This window comes from Heteronotia binoei, chromosome 5 (assembly GCF_032191835.1).
Source record: "Heteronotia binoei isolate CCM8104 ecotype False Entrance Well chromosome 5, APGP_CSIRO_Hbin_v1, whole genome shotgun sequence".
NCBI classification, from domain to species: domain Eukaryota; kingdom Metazoa; phylum Chordata; class Lepidosauria; order Squamata; family Gekkonidae; genus Heteronotia; species Heteronotia binoei.
In genome coordinates, this window is record NC_083227.1 from 57,310,358 (window position 1) to 57,330,575 (window position 20,218).

A 20,218-nucleotide genomic window follows, 5' to 3' on the forward strand; every position below is an offset into this window, starting at 1 on the left:
TCAAATCTGCTGAATTATGTCTCACCATGCACCTATTTAACCATCAAATATCTGCAGTTTATGCTGTTGTAAAGTTGAATGATGTATTATATTTCCTTATTTTTTTTACATTTATAATTTCTTTCTTCACTACTGAACTCAAGGTGGCATACAGAGGAGTTCTTGAGATATCCCATCCAAACTGCATTGTGCAGGGGGTTGGACTAGATTATTCTGGAGGTCCCTTCCAACTCTATGATTCTATGAAACACTGGCCATACCTGGACATGCTAAGCTTCAGTAAGGTTCTGGCATCATGTGTTTTCCAACCGTAGCCTGAATATTATATGTTTTAGGTAAATCCTGGAGCGCCACACCAGAAGTGATGATGCACAGTTGGCACAACAATGCTTTTCCAACCCATTTCCCCCTGCCTGTCAAGCGGCAGTGGAGAGTGGACAGATAGTGGGAGGTCCACTGCCATCTGGTATCTAGTCACAGATTGGAGATGCAGGTTACGTACCTCTCATCCTCAGCTGGAAAATGTGAATTAAGTTTCAATACTTTGTACTTGCTGCTACATTTTTTATGAACTTGAAGTAACAGATCAATAACCCTATGGCATTCTGGCATTCATGAAAACATCTCCATTTGCTGGATTTTCAGGTTTTCATCTCGTTTTAATCCACTCCCTTCTCCTCTCTGGGCTTGTAGGAGCTCTATCTTTAGGAACTGAAATGATCAATCTAGTCTGCTACAATGTATATTTAAGTAGTCACAGACAGAAACAAAACATTCTTCAGTGCTAGAACACTCCTGTGCTCCAGACAAGAGACTGGGGAATTAAACAATGTGGGTTGTTGTTGTTTTTTGTAAACCTTGCATAGAACTGTTGGATTTTTTTTTTTTTGTAAACTGGCAGGTTGCCAGACATTGTAAATGCTCAGGGGGCCTCCTTCAGGAGTTTGCTTTTTCCAGCAACCTTAACTCATTTCCAAGTGCTAAAGAGAATCCAAGTGCACAGACCCGATGGCACATCAGAACTCTATCCTGCCGCTTTTAATCTGAGTGGCTGTGAGTTAAGAAGCTCTTGCAAATCTTTGTCATGTCATAAACAGAATCCCTTGATTGCCCAGTTAATCATCACTCATACCATGGGTAAAGAAAAATGGAAATCAAAACCCAGTTTACTGACTGGATTTAACAGTTTGACAACACACCGCACGTATAGCATATTGCCATAAAGTATACAGAGAAATTCTGCATGTGATTGTTGAAAGCTGTTTAATAGGTATTGTTTTATTTTAATCTCATTGTGTCTCCAAGGAGCATAGGGTGGCGTACATGGGTTCTCCCTTCATTCTACCCTCAAAACACTTTCAGGGAAGCATGGCTTTGAACCTGGGACTCCCTGGTCCTAGTCCAGTACTCTGACCATTACATCTCCCCGGCTATTGCAGGAGGAGGAGGGTTTTTATACCCCACCCTTCACTACCTGAAGAAGCCTTGGAGTGGTTTACAATCACCTTCCCTTCCTCTCCCCACAACAGGCACCTTGTGAGGTAGGTTGAGTGAGCACTTCAAGAAGTGTTCTTGAGAGAATGGCTCTGAGAGAAATGTGACTGACCCAAGGTCACCCAGCTGGCTGTATGTGAAGGAGTGGTGAATCAAGCCTGGTTGTCCAGATTAGAGTCCATTGCTCTTAACCACTATACCAAACTGGCTCTACATCTTTTTTGTTTTCCAGATTGGGCTGGCTTGAATTATAATCTGACATTCTCCCTTCCAAAGTTTCTCTCAAGAATCTACCTCAACTAAAACTAGCCTTAATAAAACTAGAACGTAGTAAGTTCTAGATTAGTGTTCTATTTCCTCTGCAAAATGAGCTAAACAGGGGGGGCATTCTTGTAGAGGGAGCAATGTTGTGGTGCAATTAATCAGTTCAAGATGTGGCTTTTATTAGAGATAAAGTTTTTCTTGCAGTGCTTGTCTTGTTGCCTTAAAAAGATATGTTTGCATGCATTGTTCTTGATGCCCTGCCCTAGAAGGCCCAGGCTAGTCTGATCTCATGTAATCCTGGAAGCTAAGCAGAACCATGTCTGGTTATAGTATTTGGATGGGACATAGCCAAGGAAGCCCAGGGTCACTAATGCAGAGGCAAACAGTGGCAAACCACTTCTGAAAGTCTTTTATCTTAAAAACCCTACAAGGTTGCCATAAATTGGCTGTGACTTGACAGAACCACCATTGTTCTTGATCCCACACAGACATTATTGTACGATCTCTGTCCGGCTTTATTTTGTCTTACCAGGATTCTTTGCTGTTGGAATAAAATGTTGTTATATTTTATAATCTGCTTACTGATTAACTCATATTTTGGAATCTGCTTACTGATAGACTGAATTTTTAAAATTATAATTGTAATCCACCTTGAATCTCAGACCAATTTCGCACTAGGCTTGTTCCGGGTGGAGAGCCATTTTGCTCCCGGCACTTCTCTCTGTTTTTTGCACAAAGTGCCCCAGAGCTGCGAGCTGGTATGCGGCTTTTCCATAGCAAGCGAGATTCTCTTACAAGCAGCTGCGGAAATGCAGCGCGCCAACTCGCAGCTCTGGGGCAGCTTGTGCGAAAACAGAGAGGGGCAAAAGGGCTCTCCACCAGGAACAAGCCCTAGTGTGAAATCAGTCTCAGCAAGCAAAGTGGACTATAAATGGAAATACTAATAATAATATTCTAAGACTAACCAACAGTGTATGCTACTGTTCTTCCAATTTATTGACTACTTTTTCTGCCTTCCCTTTGTAAATTACTGTTCAGTATGTGAACAGGCACACATATACAGAGTTGTCATTCTTGACTTTTCAGCTCACTGCCATTGTCTCTAGGAGTGGAACATTTTTGAACATTCACTAATTTGATTTTTAGGTTCATTAAAATGGTTTTATTGTTTTTAGTCATCTTATGATGACACATTGGACAGGAAAGTGGCATTATTAGTATTCTGAGCAAATGAATGAATGAATGCAGTACCTAGTAAAAACTGAAGTTTCCATTGCTTAGTTCGTTGCCTATTTTACACAGTTTTTATTGCACTGTTCTTCAGTTTTGAAATTCAGCTGTGTTGAATTGTTTGCATTATACTGTTTTAAGATATGTATTATGCTGTTTTTTTTAGTGCACTGCTCTTTAGTTTTGTAATCTGAGTTTATTTACTGTTGGTTGTATGTTTTATACTTTCTCATTGCTTTGGTTAATTTTTTAATCTACCTTGAGTCTCTATGAGAAAGGCAGACTATAAATGAAGCGAGTGAGTAAATAATTCACATAGCTGCTTCAGAGGACATACAGGACTGGCTACTTGAAATGAAATGATACAACATACAGCAGGCAGATATTCATTCACACGTCACAGGAATGCAGGCAACTCTCAATATGGAAACACAAGTATTCCAATTGCACAAGAGCATTCCTCTGATCATTGGTGAAATGTTAGATATGCAAGCGGTACCTGTGACTTGCTATTGACTTATGGACGTCTATGCCCTTAACTTCCCCAGCCAACATCTGTTGTCTCTTACTCAGAAAGTACACCACTATGTACAAACACCAGTTGACATAGTGTGCATGTACACTTTAGTAGATGGCTGGTTGTGATATGGGTGGGCCTGACAAAGAGCATAACAAACTACAGAGAATGACCTGGGCAGCAGAAAAATACTGTGCAATAAAACAGGAGCACAAATAAGGTGGGGCGCAACAAGCTGCCTAAGTCATAACAACTTTAAAACCACCAGGTATCAGTAGCAGGGGGAAAGAATGGTTGAATGGGGAAAGAGTGCCATGAGGGATAACTTCAACGGGTGCCCCCTGGCCTAATTACATTCCAATAAAGCTTCTTCCAACTGCTTTCAAATTCATTCCTGAATAGGAACATGCATATACTTCAGACCATGCAAGAATAGGCATACCTTGATTGTCATAGAAGAGAACATAATGAACAGGCTATTTCAGTATCTCAGATATCATGGCAAGCGGCAAGTGGGTCAGTGTAGATACTGATGAAAATAGGCTTACATGATCCAACAGGCCATCAGATAGACAAGAAGTAAGAACAGAGATAGGCAGGGTTGTACCTACTGGACTTTGGCATGCAGAGAATGTCATGCATAACCTAATATGTGCCACAGAATGTTCCTTTCTAAAAAGCTCAGACTTCATTAATCAAACAGCAAGAAATGTTCCACGTTCAAGCATACAGAGATTCTGGGGTGGATCCTACCCTACCACTCCACTGGACAAAGTGAAGACTAACTGATAGCCAGTACAGCTGCTGCAGAATTCGAGTCATATAAGCTGGCCATGATGTACTCTAGTCAGCAACCTGGCAGATGCATTCCGGACCACTTGAAGTTTCCAAAGCATTTTCAAGGGTAGAACTGCATGCCATAGAGCGAACCGCAGCAGTCCAATCTGGAGGTGACTGTTGCATGGATCACTGTGGCAAGGTCTGACCCAGACAAATAAAGAGCCATCTAGCAGACTTGGTGCAGATTACAAAATGCTGACCATGCTACCATGCTTGCTTATTCAATGACAGTGCAGAAATCAACCACACCCCCAAGACTCTTTACAGAGTGCTGTCAACTGGCCACCACTGTGTCTTGGCAATGACTGTCAGTCATTCCCAACCACATGACCTCCATCTTGGATGGATTCAACTTCAGCCAGCTCCCCCTTAACCACTGGACTACCATGTCCAGGCACTGGGACAGTGCCAAAGCCCTGCTGCAGGCTGCTTACCCAGCAGGAGGAAGAGCTACTGATGGCCCCCAACTCCAAACCTCTGATGATCTCCACAAGAGAGTGCATATATATGTTAAATAACATTGGAGAAAGGATTGAACCCTGTGGGAACTCAGAATTCAAGTGTCATTAAGAAGACCTTTCCTCCCCAGCAGCAACTCTCTGAGAGTATCCCTGGAGGAATGAGGAGAACTAACTAAGGGCAGTGCCCATAACCACAAGGAGGCAAGGTGGTTGATCAAGACCAAATGGTTAACTAGATCAAAGGCAGCTGATAGATTCAGAAGGAGGGCTGGCATGACTTTTATCCAGAGGCAAACTGAGATCATCAACCAAAACAATCAGTGCTCCCAAAGCCAGTCCTGAAGTTCAATTTAAAAGGGTCTTATCCAGAAAAACTTGGAGCTCTTCTGCCACTACTCACTGAATTACCTTCCCTAGAAAAAGTAGATTAGACACTGGGCACTAATTGGCCAGCTCCTTTTTATCTAAGGAGGGTTTCTTTAGCAAAGGTCTAACAAGATCTCCTTAAGAGAGCTGGGGAAACAGCCCTGTGGAAGAGACAAGTTAATAATCTGTCTCAAAGGGCCACTTACTACTTCATGGCAAGATTTACCAGCCCTGAGGGACAAGGATCCAAGGAGCAGGTAGTTGGCTTCACAGCTGTTAGGATCCTGTCAACATCTGCAAGAATGAACAGGCCACAAGAGTCCAAAAAAGAACCAGATGGTGAAAGCAGAGCCCCCATCCCACTATAGTTATCAAATTCAGCAGCCAACTCCAGGTGGAGCTTAGAGAATTTATCCACAAAAAAGTTTGCAAATGAATTACAGCTGAGAGCCAAATCAGTATTGTTTTTTAGGACACGCCAAAGGGGTGATCAATTGTTGGACCAAAATGAATAACTGAGTTGGTTGTGAGTTAGCAGACACAATAGAGGTGATGAAATAAACACTTTTTGCCATTTCCACTGCTACCTCATAAACCTTTAATTGGGCTCTATAGTGTGTTCTCACAGTTTTGTCTCATGTTCATCACCATTTCCAATCTAGCAACCTGAGCAAGCTTTCAAAATTTTATTTATTTATTTATTCATTCATTCATTTCTCAGATTTATATCCCGCCCTCCCTGCTGAAGCAGGCTCTGGCCGGCTATCATTATACAAAATCTCTTAGGCTATCATTATACAAAGGAGTCACAGAGACATAAGGGCGCAGAGGAAATTGGGGAGCAATAGCTTCCTGAATACCTCTATTCCAGATCTCAGATCATCAAAGGAACTGCCAGCAGGTCCAGATAAACCCCACAGAGCACTTTGGAAACCATCAAGATCCATTAGTTTCTGCAGGCAAGCATAAATACATTCATTGCCTCTGTGTGGGGAAATGGCCACCTCCAAACCAACCCTTATGAGGACGTGGTCTGACTAAATGGCACCAATTTACAAGTAATCACACTATTCAGATCAAGCCCTGCCCAAAAGATCAGCTCTAGTGTGTGGCCTGCTTCATGCATGGGGGTTGATGCAACCAATGTTACCACAAAGTTTGAGGTTGCACCAAGAAAGGAAGTCTCTGCATGGATGTTAAAGTCCTTCAAGACCAACAGTCTAGAGAAATAGTGTCCACTCGGCTACTGCCTCTAACAGTCTCAGAAGGGAGTCTGCTGGTAAGCTGGGTAAATGATACACCAGCAGGATTCCCACCCACTCACTGACACCCCAAGTAAGGCCAACACTTTCAAGGCCAGTGAAGTTTAACGCAGGGACCATCTCAGAAGAGGACTACCACTCCCCTCCCCCAGTCCCTCAGTTCAATGTTGATGAAAGATTAAGTATCCTGGGGGAGTAAACTGGATGCTGGGAAATTTGAGTTTATGTGCTGAAACATGTCATCAGCATGAGCTGATGAACCCACATGGGTTCAAGAAATCAGGTACCAATGTACAAGGCTATTGGTTAAAGTCCTTACCAGTTAGAATCACAAGGCTGAAGCCAGAAGGTCCACTGTCCCCACCTTAACCCACCAGCACCAGCACCAAGCAGCAGCATCCACTACAGAATCCTGCCCACAGTACATCATTAGCAAAGACCAAGGACCCAACAAGAAACAACATTGTGAGATATGTGCCAATTAGTAGCACCTAACAAGCCCAGGAGACATATCAAATTGTAGTTTCAAGAGGGCATAAAATGACCAAGGTAACAAGCAACTTTGCTTGAACAAATACCATTTTCCCAACCCAATACAAGAGTCAGGGTTTCCTCCCTCCTGTTCCCCCTATGGTGCTAATTTGTTTGCAAGAACAAACACAAGATTAGTTACAAGTGCTCAGTAGAAGTGTTCAGTCTGCCTTAAGGAGAGTTTGTGTGTACAGTGCTATTTATGGTCTCCTTATGACCACAGCCTAGAATAAAACCAGTCAGGTGGAGAATGAAACAAACACAAAATTGAACTGTGCAGGCAGTTTTTTTCCCTATAGGTGTGTGAAGTGGTGGTTTCAATTGGAAAGACCTTGTGCAATGCTTATTGTAAGAGCCCGCCCAACGTTGAAAGACATGACAATGAAAAAATGACATCCCTTGTCTCATAAAAGCCTGTAGCCAAAGCCAGTGTGTGTGAAAATTAAAACCGCCAAGAAGGCACAAACTTCTAAATCCTATTAGGGACTCTGCTGTTTGTTTCTGTCCGTCTTGTGCTTCTCAGAGAGCTGAATGGAGCTCAAAGGGAGAAAGGGAAAGAGGGAAGAAAGGGAGAGTAGTTGCATTCAGCAGGGTGTTATTAAGTCATTTGCTCCTCTGCCGACTTTGGTATGCAATGGTGTACTTAGCCTGGAGCAAGGGAGTTTCTGGACAGCTATGGAGCAAATAGGTCATCTAGTACAGTAATTGATGTCCTGGTTACAGCACAAGCATCCCAACCTGTTAAGGGACTTTTAGCAGCTAGGATTAACTGAGGCAATGTACACTGTGGGGGAAGCACCAACCTGAATTAGAAATCCTATTCTACTGCACTATTACAGAATGTCTTACAGTTGCCAACCTCCAGGTAGAACCTGGGGATCACCTGAGATTATGCTTAATCTCCAGATTACAGAGATCAATTCAATGGGAGAAAATTGTTGCTTTTAAGACTGAACTCTATGGCATTATACCATGAAGGTCTCCCCCTTCTCGAACCCCATCCTCCCCAGGTTGCACCCCAAAGTTTCCAGTAATCTCCCAACCCACAGAACGCCTGCATAGATAGAATTCAATTCTGCTTTCTATACAGGTCTCCATTTAAAATCTCAAGAGAGAAGACAGGAAACAGACAGTCCTCTGAATCCAACTCCAGCTGTTAGCTGCTATCTATGATGTCACCAGAAGGAAGACACCATGCAAAAGACCCTTGCCAATGGAAACCAGTAGACCAAGAGAACAATCCTAAACTGTTCTTTTAACTTGAGCTTACTTCCAGGAAAGTGTTCTTAGAATTATACTGCAAACAGCAGGGGTGGGGTGAGAAATGAAGATTAGTATCTCACCAGATAAGGTACCAAGGAAGCAATATCATAACTTTTCAAAATATTATAAATGTGCTTTTGAATCTTTCCACCCTCAGCCACAGTCTTGTTCCACTTTATCACGGCTTTAATTAGAAAAAATAAAATCTATGCCTGTCCACTTCTGTTTTCCCCATATAAGTTGTAGATAATTTTTTTAAGTTCTGTCTCCCCCTTGATTATTTATTTTAAAATCCTCTCCAAAGCTTTTTCTCAAGGCCCTTCAACCCCCTCTCCTTCCAAACATTCCAAAAATATAAATGTAGCACTATGTTCCATAGTCTTGCCTTAGTGTGAAAACATAGGGTCTTTATTTTTAAAATCCATACAATTTCTTGATGTGCAAGATTCACAAAGTACTCTGCATAATGTGGAACATGCAGCCAGTGTGGCACAGTAGTTACAGTTCTGAGTTAGGACCAGGAACACCCAGCCTGGCTTCAAACCTAAACTTCAACATGAAACTCCCTGAGTGACCTTGAATAAAGGACCTTGGTCCTTAGCCAAAGATAAAATGTGGGTGGGGAAGGGACATGTAACACTGGGAGTTCCTTGGAGGAAGAGTGGAATAGAAATCTAACAGATGGATAGATCAATATCTAGATATATAAGAAGAAAAGGAACAATGTATTAGGACACAAAGTACCGTATTTTTTGCACCATAAGACTCACTCCCCCCCCCCAAAAAAAAAAAGTGGAGGGAAAAGTGTGTGCGTCTTAAGGAGCGAATACTGCAAAAAATTCACACAAATGCCTCTAAATTCACACAAACAGCTCTAAAAACTAGGTGCGTCTTATGCTCAGGTGCGTCTTATGGAGCGGTACTCAATGTGCAGACAAAACAGAATACGCTGTATACAGGAATTGTCCCGTGGCAAGGAGCATGGCACAAGTGCATCAGAAATGCAGCCACTCCTTGAAGACAAACATGCAAGACATTCCTTTGGTGTCATCCTACTGAACTTCACATAAGTCATCCATTTTGGCCCCTATTTGGAGAACTATTTACCATATGTTTAAATGTTTTCTCAAAGTAGGGACTTGGTGTGCATTCCTTCAATAGTTAAACATTAAAATGTTGTTTAGAACACCTGGGATATTAAAAAGTCTGCCAGATTGATTAAGATATTCTAAACAATTGCTATCGATCTATCCAGGTTTCTGTACCACACCCCTCTATCTGAGCATCTTTCCTTTTGGGCCACCACATTCCCAGCCCACATAGGCTTTAGGGAGTTGTACAAGATATTTAATAGGATACAAGTCGCTCTGTTTCACGGTTCAAGTAAGCTGTAAATTCATTAGTGGTTAGTTTCTCTTATCATATTTAAAGGCATTAATTAACATGGCACAAGGAGTGTCCCTAACTCTGTCTAGTCAGTTTCACAAATCTTTCCTATTTGAGCTCAGTCAATGGTGTTGACAGAATCCTGAGGGATGTAAAATCCACCACCTGTAGTTCAGATCCATGTTCCTTCCTGGTTGATAAAACCCTATAAGGAGGTGTTAAAGTTTCAAGTACTAAAAACCATGAACACTTTGTTGAAAGAGAGGCTTTCTTCACCCTCTTGAAGAGACCGATGGGACCACATTTGAAAAAGCCTTCCCTAGAGAAGAACATACTAGCTAACTGTAGACCTTTAACCCTTAAGATTATCAAGCAGGTAATTCCACACATCTGCCCTTGACTGTCTTCAGGCCTGGTTTCAGGACACATTCAGCTTTGGTAATGCTAGTGGATTATCTCCATTTACATCTAGATAAGGGGCATGCATCCCTATTGTTGCTGTTGAATTAATCTGCCGTTTTTTACACAGAGGATCATGCCATACTGTTTAAATGGCTGGAGATGGGATTATAGGATTCAAGGAAGAGGGCTGAAGTGGTTAAAATAGTTTTTATTGGATCAAATTAAAAAAAATGCTAGAGGCAATGTGGAGATGGAATAATGAGGTTTTGGCATGGGAAGTGCCACTTTCACCTATTCACTTTCATCAAGGTGGGCCACTTGATGAAATTGGAGCTTTGGAATTTGGTGTCATAAACACATTGGATTCAGATATACACTATACTGGACAAGCCACCAGATGTTATGATCTCTATTCTGAGTCAGTTCCTGAATACCGTGGTCAAGTGATTGGAAGTAAACAAGTGAAGCTGAATCCAGGTAGGTAATGCCACTCAGTAAGGCTGCTGCCTCCAGGGCTGGATTAACAATTAGGCCAAGCAAGCACTAGCCTATGGGCCCCCATGCCTTTAGGAGCCCCAGGCTGGCTCCTCCCCCTATTTCCCCCCTGCTTGCCGCCCTCGCAGCCTGCCCACACAGCCAGCAACTGAGCAACTGTTTGCTCAACTTGCCTGGTGCAGCTGCTGCTGGCGTCGTCACCAACTCTATGATTCTAAGTTTGCCTCTCTGTGCCTCACCCCTGCAGCTTTGTCAAAGGGGCTTTTGAGCACTGAACTGAACATACAACTGCCCTGGCAATTATAAAGGTGAATTAGTGGCAGATGTGAGCTCTGGACATGCAAAGGAAAAAATAAATTCTCCAGTTCTAACCAGATCTAATTGGTAAAGACCTAATTGGAGAGCCAGTTTGGTGTAGTGATTAAGTGTGCGGACTCTTATCTGGGAGAACCGGGTTTGATTCCCCACTCTTCCACTTACACCTGCTGGAATGGCCTTGGGTCAGCTGTAGCTCTGGCAGATGTTGTCCTTGAAAGGGCAGCTGCTGTGAGAGCCCTCTCCAGCCCCACCCACCTCACAGGGTGTCTGTTGTGGGGGAGGAAGGTAAAGGAGATTGTGAGCCGCTCTGAGACTCTTCGGAGTGGAGAGTGGGATATAAATCCAATATTTTCTTCTTCAAGACCTAATTGGTAAAGCATTTGGGCAATCAGTTCACTTTCACCCTGTGGTCATATCATTTCACCAGCCAATCATCATCACCATTGTCCTCTGCAATTAGATGTCACATTTGTTTGTGTGTATGAAATGCCTGCCCAAATAAAATAGGTACAATCCAACCAGCATGAACCCAGCCTCAATGATTTCATTAGGGATGTTAAGCATATACTTAAATCTACCATTAAAATCAATAAGAATCAAAATGCTCCCTCTGGCTGGGTTGTGCTCTGTGTCTCAAAAGATACACAGATCTGTGCTACTCTAGCGCAATAACCAATAGACAACAATTTGAACCAAGCCATTTTGAACCATCAGGAAAGGAAAGGTATAAATATTTTGATAATAAACTACAGGTTTTAGAAGCAGCCATCAAAACTGACCAGATAGTACCATGTCACTGTTTTTTGATCCTTACTATGCAAATGCCATCCTTAGATGGCTGTAGAAGTTAGCAAGTATCACATGGGGAGCAGTTAATCTCTAAGAATGGGTTTCTATAAAATTCTTTTAAAATCTGTTTTGCAAGAAAAAATCATGCAATTGTTGATAGGTCTTGATTTGAGATTTGAATTACTGATCTACAAAGATCTGTGGACACAAACCTACTTGGCCCAGACATTTTTACCTTGACCACTTTGAACAAGAAAGCTGTCAACAAATTCATGGCCTGGTATTCAGATGCTGCTCTCTAATTTAGACCACAAGAGCAGTGATGTTGGATCAGACCAAGAGTCCATATAGTCCAGTATCCTGTTCCATATAGTGGTGAGCCTGGAAAACCAACCAACAGGGCATGGAGGACAAAGATTCTACCAATTGGTCGGGATCCACTGGCAGCAGGAAAGCAGAGGTAAGGAACATGTACTCCCTTCTGTCAATGGAAATCAGCAGTGGATCCAAGCAATGTCTGCCCCCAGCAATCTGAACATGGAGATTCCATTTACTGTGACTAGTATTCACTGATGGACTGTTCATCCCTGAATTATTACAATCCCTGTTGAAACCAGTGAAACTACTGACCGTCACTACATGCTATGATAGTGGGTTCCAGAAGTTAATTACTCTATGAGTGAAGAACTCCTTCCTTTTGTCTAATTCAAATCTACTGCCTAATATCTTCACTGGATGCTTGATTGCTTTGCTAAACCACTAAATAGCCTTCTCATTGCTTCCGAGTTCTAGGGACAGCTATTTTTCTCTTGAGCTGACAGGCAGGCTCAGCAAGAAACCATCACCTGGCACCCTCTACCCTGATACCAATTAAAAAACACACCTAGCAAATGAGGGGAAAAAAAGTTGTTCTCACTGAAAACTGCTCATAACACCCTTGGAGTCTTTAAATAAATTGCTGACGAAGTATAACCTATATAATTCCACATCTGTACATCACTGTCATTCATTAGCCAGTTGAACTCGAAATGTGTTACGTGAACAGCAGCAATAATTTAAGTGCCATAAAACTGGGCTAGGTGACAGCAGCAGTGTTTATATTTTGAGCGTTTTCTCTTTCCTTCTGCATATATAAATATGTACACATTCATTTGCACACCCACATGGACAGCTACACCCAGCTGTTTGGGTAATCCAACAGCACTTTCATACCTACCTTGTTCTAGATTTACACCTGTGACTAATGCAGAAAGATTTTTTTTTATACTGTTTCATTAGAAACTTTTATGCCTGGTTAAACAGCTCCAACACTCCCAGAAACTATGCTTATGAGAATCAAGATGCTTAAATGAAAGAACACAGGTAACTCTGAAATATTTTTTTTTTACTGAATTTAGTTCAGCAGATCCTGAGATTCTGACAAAGTGCCATTAAGTTTTTGTTGAAAGGGAAAGCTTTTGTTTCCCTTGACCTCCTAAATTCAATGGAAACATTCTTACAGTTTAAAGGGCTAGCCAAATATTGTGACCAGTTTTGTAGTAGTCAAGCAGAAAAGGGGTGCTTAATCTTTTCCTTGTCCCCCCAAAACTACCCATCCCACTCAGTTTTTAGTTCCAATACATATTATGGTAAAGTTTATAAATGTAAATTTCATAAAGTGTTAGATTGGCAGTGCAACGCTAAGCAAAGTTACACCCTTTTCAGCCCATTGTCTCTACACTAGGCATGGGCACGAACCGAACCATGAATCATGATTTGTGCATAAATAAGCCAATTTGTGGTTCAATCCGAACCAGTTCAGAACATGGTGCTTTGTCTGGTTCATTTTTTTCAGACAGCCTGCTGCTGATTCAATCAGTTCCTAGACAATGCTGGGGGTAGGCTTCAGGAAACACCTATAGAAGTAGTCCATAGCTTTACTGGCAGCTCCAGGAGCCAATCATAGAGCTTGCATTCTGCAGCATGAAGAGTTAGTTGTGAGACCTGAAGCTGAGCTTTCCTGGGGACACCTTTTGGGGGGAGGGGCGGACAATCCAAATTCAGTCTTTGCCAAACTTTGAAGGTGAGTGGAGGAGAGCCTGCTAATGAAGACTCCCAGTGAGTTTTACATGAAATGAACCAAATGAACCATGAACTGGGTCAGAAATCCAATGAATCATGAAACAAAACGAACCACCATGTTTCCTGGTTCATGCCCATCCCTACTCTACACCCTTACATTTGTTCCCAAGTTGCAGATCTCCTCTACAATGCTTCTCTACTAAAAAGCCCCCTTATCTGCTCTCTGTTTTAAATGCATTATGTGTGATTTGTAACATTCTGAGAAAAGATTCCATGCTTGTAAAAGCAACTGTGAGAGCAAAATAAAAACAGTGCAAGCAATACTTGCAGTCAACTAGTTGTTTGCTTGGTCTGGTTTGCCATTTGAAGCATTTATTCTTGAGCCCTAAAATAGCACTCTCCTGTGGCTGACTGGCACATTTCCCTTTGGCAAGGGGTAAAATGTGTTAATTGTGAATCTCTGTGCATCTTTCCAAATAGCTGAAGGCTACCAGAAGCTTCCACTGTGGACAGGAGTACAGGCCAAGTAATGTAGGGAAAAGACTGGGGTATGCATGTGTCAACAGAAACCAGATAATGTAATTCTTTGTATCCGGCAGCTCATGTATACAGGCAGCCTTTACCATATGGCGCTAGTACCTAAGAGCTTTCTTGTGCATCAGTCCTGTTGCACACTGAGGATCCTATAGAGCTGTAAATTAGGAGCTAGCTATTTAGAGTGATTTAAAAAAAATACTTTTGGTTTACTTTGTAAGCTGTATCAAGCAGGCTTTCTGGAGAGGTGGCATAGAAATCTACATAAATAAATACTCTAATAAAAGCCCATGTTTCCATTTTGCTTCATGGTTTGGTTCGTGCCCATCCCTACTTGAAACACTCCCTCCTTTGTGTCTTCTAAATCAGATTTGCATGGATGCACCCTGTTTCTGCTATTATGAACATGTGAAGCTGCCTTATACTGAATCAGACCTTTGGTCCATCAAAGTCAGTATTGTCTTCTCAGACTGGCAGTGGCTATCCTATGGCCTGATCTCTAGGTCTAAAGAAGCAGGCATCAGTTCTCTTCTCCCTGTGCCACAAAAGAGAAATATGGGTATTCAGCCAACAGAAAGCAGCTTCATTTCCCTAGTGACAGAGATATAGATCTGTACTGTCAGGAACCTCTTTTTTATATACCAGCTGGATTTCCTCTCATTGCCCGAACAGGCAACAATGGAATTCACCTAACTGTTTCTACCTTTTATAGCCCTGTGCCTCTTTTTTTAACAGAGCTACACCTGTACCTGCATTTATACCTTGCCCTGTCTTGTCCAGCTGTTGCTGCTTTTCCTCATCCTTCCCCCAACCTCTGTGGGATCAGAGAAAGAAAACAGCAGCTATTTTTCCTCATGTCATTTGGCATTAACTCTCTGGTCAACAGAGAATGGTTTTTATGATAGTCCTTTTATGATAGTTCTCACATCTCTTATATACTTTTTTTTAACATCTTATATTTCCTTTACAGCTATTTAAGCCCCACAGTGGAGCCAATCCATTTTATAACATATAAGCAAAGAATATCAGTTATGGCAGAATGCTATCCTCACAATGCAAATATATTTTAATCAGTATTTAATTAACAGAAAGTATGTGTTGTCCTTAGGCCATATTGCCTTTTTAAATATTTGTTGATATCCATTACTTCTTCCCACACAGTCTATGGCAGATCATGGCTTGGATCCAGAGGAATGGTTCCATGAGCAAAATGAGTTATATACAGGAAGTGCATTTTTTTCTTGCCTTCTTCTCTGCTGCATTGCTAAGGACCCACAAAATAATGATACTTGGGTTGCTTTGTCCCCCAAGAGCAGCACATCAGATGGCATTTGGGGCTGCAGCCAGAGAAGGGAGCAGGAAAGTTGCATTCCTTAGGTGGAAGACTTTCTGCCCATGATACGCTCTGAGGATAGAAACTCATAGATATGGGTACTTCTTATTTACAGAAATTGTGAAGCACTTCTGCTACTTCAGTTACAAACAACACTTAAGCTGATAGCAGAGAGCTGTGGTTCAGGCCGGCTTGAAGCCGCCCCAAAGAGAGCCGGCCAGAAATAGAGCACTCTGGAGCTTCTGGATGGCACTCGGAAAAGGGGTGGGCCATAGGCACCCAGGGAATGTCTGGAATGCTCATGCATCCCATCTGCGGCTCCCCAGGAGCTCTCTGAGTGCTTCCCGGCCTTCCATATGGCTGGTGAGAAACCTTGGAGACACCCCAGCAAAAAGGCACCACTTTCAAAGTGCTGCCTTTTTGAGCTGGCTCCCGGCAAGCCAGGAGCAGGAGTGAAGGCAAGTGGCTGAAATAAGCATATATATGCAGGGCTTTTTTGTAGCAGGAACTCCTTTGCATATTAGGCTGCATACCCCTGATGTAGCCACTCCTCAAAGAGCTTACAGTAGGCCCTGTGCTAAGAGCCCTTTAAGCTCTTGGAGGATTGGTTACATCAGGAGTGTGTGGCCTAATGTGCAAAGGAGTTCTTGCTACAAAAAAAAGCCCTGTATATATGTATGACCAAATAACAGACCATTATACAAAAAGAGCAAGCATATTACCTTTTGCACACAAGACTTGGCATTCAAGAAGAAGAGCTCTACTGTCGTTTTGTCTTTCAGAAAGGAAATACTCTCAATGTAAAATCTGAAAGAAAGAAGGAAATGAGACTATTGGTTTCTTACAGTAGTTCCCACTGTAAACTAGCAGTAACTGCAAGATTGTGTTTCAGCCTAATAGATCAACGGGATTAGACAGAACCATGAAAGGATGATGCCTAACAGAATAGCTATGATTATCCAGACAGAACTCAAAAAGGACTTTTCAGGAAATACACATGAATAATATAATCAAAAAGATATGGTTATTGTGTTGTCAGAATATTTATTTATTTATTTACAAAATTTACATCCCACCTTCCTGCGCTTATAAAGAGCCACAAAGGTGGCTAACAGTTTAAAAAAACAGGTTTCCTACCTGTAACTGATGATCTTCGAGTGGTCATCTGTGCAGTCACACCAATGGGGAGAGGCGCCGACCCTGATCAGTAAACTTCAAAAGCTGCGGATTTCCGCGCCTCTGTCCCAGCGCGCATGCGCAGACCCCCCCACTGTGCATGCTCGCCAGGACGGAAGTGGACATCCCGCCAGTTCCTTCTGACCGCTGCATTAACCCACACACGATGGACCGGCAGCGGAGGGGAAGGAGGGCGGGTAGTGTGACTGCACAGATGACCACTCGAAGATCATCAGTTACAGGTACGAAACCTGTTTATCTTCTTCGTGGTCTCTGTGCATCACACCAATGGGAGACTAGCAAGCAAAGGACATACCTGGAGGAGGGCGCAACAGTCCATCAGCAAGAGACAGACTGTAGTACAGCACGGCTCACCGCCGAGTCCTGACGCCGCCTCATATTAAGCGCATAGTGCGACACAAAGGTATGCGCCGACGCCCAGGTGGCAGCCTTGCAAATGTCCTGCAGCGGAACACCTTTCATGAACGCTGCCGAGGTTGCCACTGCTCACGTAGAGTGGGCCCGCACTGGCCCAGGAAGCGGCGTCTTACGGAGAAGATAGCACAGTCTAATAGTGCCAGTAATCCATTTAGATAATCTCTGGGAAGAGATCCTCCAACCCAAAGAAGGAGCCACATGAGACACGAAGAGCCGGGAATCCCGTCTGAACGGCTTCGTTCGGTGTAGGTAGAATGCCAATGCTCGTTTCACATCGAGGGCGTGTAGTCGCCTTTCGACCTCCGTCGAAGGACTCGGGAAGAACACGGGTAAGAAGATCTCGGCATTCAAGTGAAACGCGGAGACCACCTTGGGTAGGAACGTGATGTCAGGGTGGAGCACCACCCCCTCAGGAGAGAAGCAAAGGTAAGGCTTGTCACACCTCAGCGCCATCAGCTCGCCCACTCGCCTCGCCGACGTGACTGCAACCAGGAACGCTGTCTTCCACGCCAACAGCTGGTGCGAACAGGTAGCCATAGGCTCAAACGGCTTTCCCATAAGCGCCTTGAGTACCAAGGGCGAGTCCCAGGACGGCGCAGGTACCCACACCGATGGATACAGACGAGCGACTCCCTTGAGAAACCTCTTAGTCTCCGGATGGGCGAAGACCGAATGCCCATCAATCTGCACGTGCTCACTCGAGATGGCCGCCAGGTACACCCTCACCGAGGAGGCCGCCAGATCACGGTCCAACAGGGACAGCAAGAAATCAAAAACTGCAGAGAGACCCGCCGCCCGCGGCTCCAGCCCTCTGCTCGTAGAGAACTGAACAAACTTCGACCACTTGTAGGCGTACGAGCGTCGGGTCGAAGGCTTCCTGCTGCTCAAAATCACGAACCGAGCTCTCTTCGATAACTGCGAGCGTCCAGATGCCAGGCCGTTAACTTCAGGTGGGGCACATCGTGGTGCACCACCCGCCCCTGGTGCGACAGCAGCAGATCCGGAACCTGCGGGAAGTGGCGGAATGTCCTGCGGGCAAGACGCAACACCACCGAGAACCATTGCTGCCTCGGCCACCATGGCGTCACCAAGATGCCTACCGGCTTCTCCCTCAGGAGCTTCTGCACCACCCTGGTGATCAGTGGCAAGGTGGGAAAGAGATACACTTGGTGGTGCGTCCACGGGATCAGGAGCCCATCCCCGAGGGACATCGGATCCACACCGCCCCTGGTGCAGAACGACTCGCATTTTCTGTTGTCCCGAGTCACAAAGACGTCCAGCGTGGGCGCTCCCCACAGGCGAAACATGGGTTCTAGGAACGTCCAGTTGAGCTCCCATTCGTGGAGCGATGCTCCCCCCCTGCTGAGAAAGTCTGCCTGGGTGTTCTGAACTCCTGGAAGGTGGGTTGCAAGCAGCGATATCCCTAGGGCTATACACGCTTCCCAAATCGTCATTGCCAGCCGGCAGAGTCTGCGAGACACTGTTCCCCCTTGATGATTTATGTAGGCCATGGCTGTCGTATTGTCCGTGAGGACTGCCACCGCTTGAACCCTGATGAGCGTCTGGAATGACTGGACAGCGTGAAAAATGGCCAACAGTTCCAAGTAGTTGATGTGCCGAAGAGCCTGATGGGCCGGCCACCGATCCCCGACACACAGGCCCAGCGCATGCGAGCCCCATCCCCAAAGGGACGCATCTGTCGTGATCGTCACGGACGGCTGTGGTCTGTGGAAGGGCGCCCCTTCCGTCAAGTTGCGGTCCTGTCCCCACCATTCGAGATCCGCCAACACTTCTGGAGGAACAGTCAGGCACCGATTCGGAGAGTCGAGATTGCAGCGGAACTCCTGGAGGAACCACAGCTGGAGCGGTCGCATGCGAAGCCTCGCATTTGGCACGACCGAAGTGGTGGCTGCCATGAGCCCCAGCAGGCGCTGAATCCGGTGCGCAGGAACTGACGGATTGCGATGTAGGGAGCGAACTGCCTGAACAATGGCCTCCGCTCAATCCACTGGGAGGAATGCCTTGCATGCTACAGTGTCCAGCACCGCGCCGATGAACTGCACTCTCTGCGATGGTTGGAGGTGCGACTTCTTCCAGTTGACCTGGAGCCCCAGGTCTGACAACAGAGTGAGAGTGATGTCGATGTGCTGAAGCAGAGTCTTCCTTGACCCCGCCACTATCAGCCAGTCGTCTATGTACGGGAATAGGGAGATCCCTTGGAGCCTTAGGTGGGCGGCGATGACGACCATCGTTTTTGTAAACACTCTCGGGGTTGTCGACAGACCAAAGGGCAAGGCCTTGTACTGGAAGTGGGCGTTGCCGATCGTAAAGCGCAGGAACTTGTGGTGCCGGGGGTGAATGGAAACATGAAAGTAAGCATCTTTCAGGTCTAAAGTGGCCATCCATTCCCCGTGATCCAGCAGCGGGAGAATGCATGGCAGGGAGGTCATTCGAAATTTGTTGAAGCGGATGAACTCGTTGAGACCCCGAAGGTCCATAATCGGGCGCAGGCCTCCGTCCTTCTTCGGGACAGCAAAATAACGGGAGTAGAACCCATGGCCGCGTTGATCCTTTGGGACCTCCTCGATGGCCTGCTTTAGGAGGAGGGACTGAACCTCTTCCTGAAGAGGAGGGGAGGGTGCAGTGTAGGCGAACGTCGGGGTAGGAGGATGCTGGAGAAACTCTATCTCGTACACCCATTGGATCACAGATAAGACCCACTGGTCTGAGGTGATACAGGACCAGGCTGGGAGGAAACGGGATAGGTGAATAGAGTCCGTGTCCCCATGGGGACGAGTAGGTGGAGGGGAGTCAAAGGCCCTGTTTTTGCTGCTTTGCCCCTTTCTGCCTAGAAGCCTGAGCAGAGGACAGCGAGTACTTCTGCTTGGGCTGGTACTGCGACCTTGAAAAGGTGGTTGCTGACTTCGGGCGCCACTGCCACTCAGGAGACTTGGCATAAGGCTTCTTTTGCCACTGTCGCGGCCACTGCCGCTTCACCTGAGGACGAGAGGTGGAGACCCCCAGGTTTCTAGATTCTTTATACTCTTGTCCATCTCCT

General features: G+C 44.7%; 1 protein-coding gene across 7 annotated transcripts in view; it reads right to left on the reverse strand.

Annotated features, from left to right (window-relative positions):
- Positions 1 to 20,218, reverse strand: part of FRMD4B (FERM domain containing 4B) — a 209,569-nt gene that overhangs the window by 129,645 nt on the left and 59,706 nt on the right. For all 7 annotated transcript variants that reach the window (XM_060239520.1, XM_060239521.1, XM_060239522.1 and 4 more), the window contains one exon: positions 16,269 to 16,353. In XM_060239520.1, the coding sequence (XP_060095503.1) occupies positions 16,269 to 16,353 (85 nt within the window). The remainder of the gene's footprint in view (positions 1 to 16,268; positions 16,354 to 20,218) is intronic.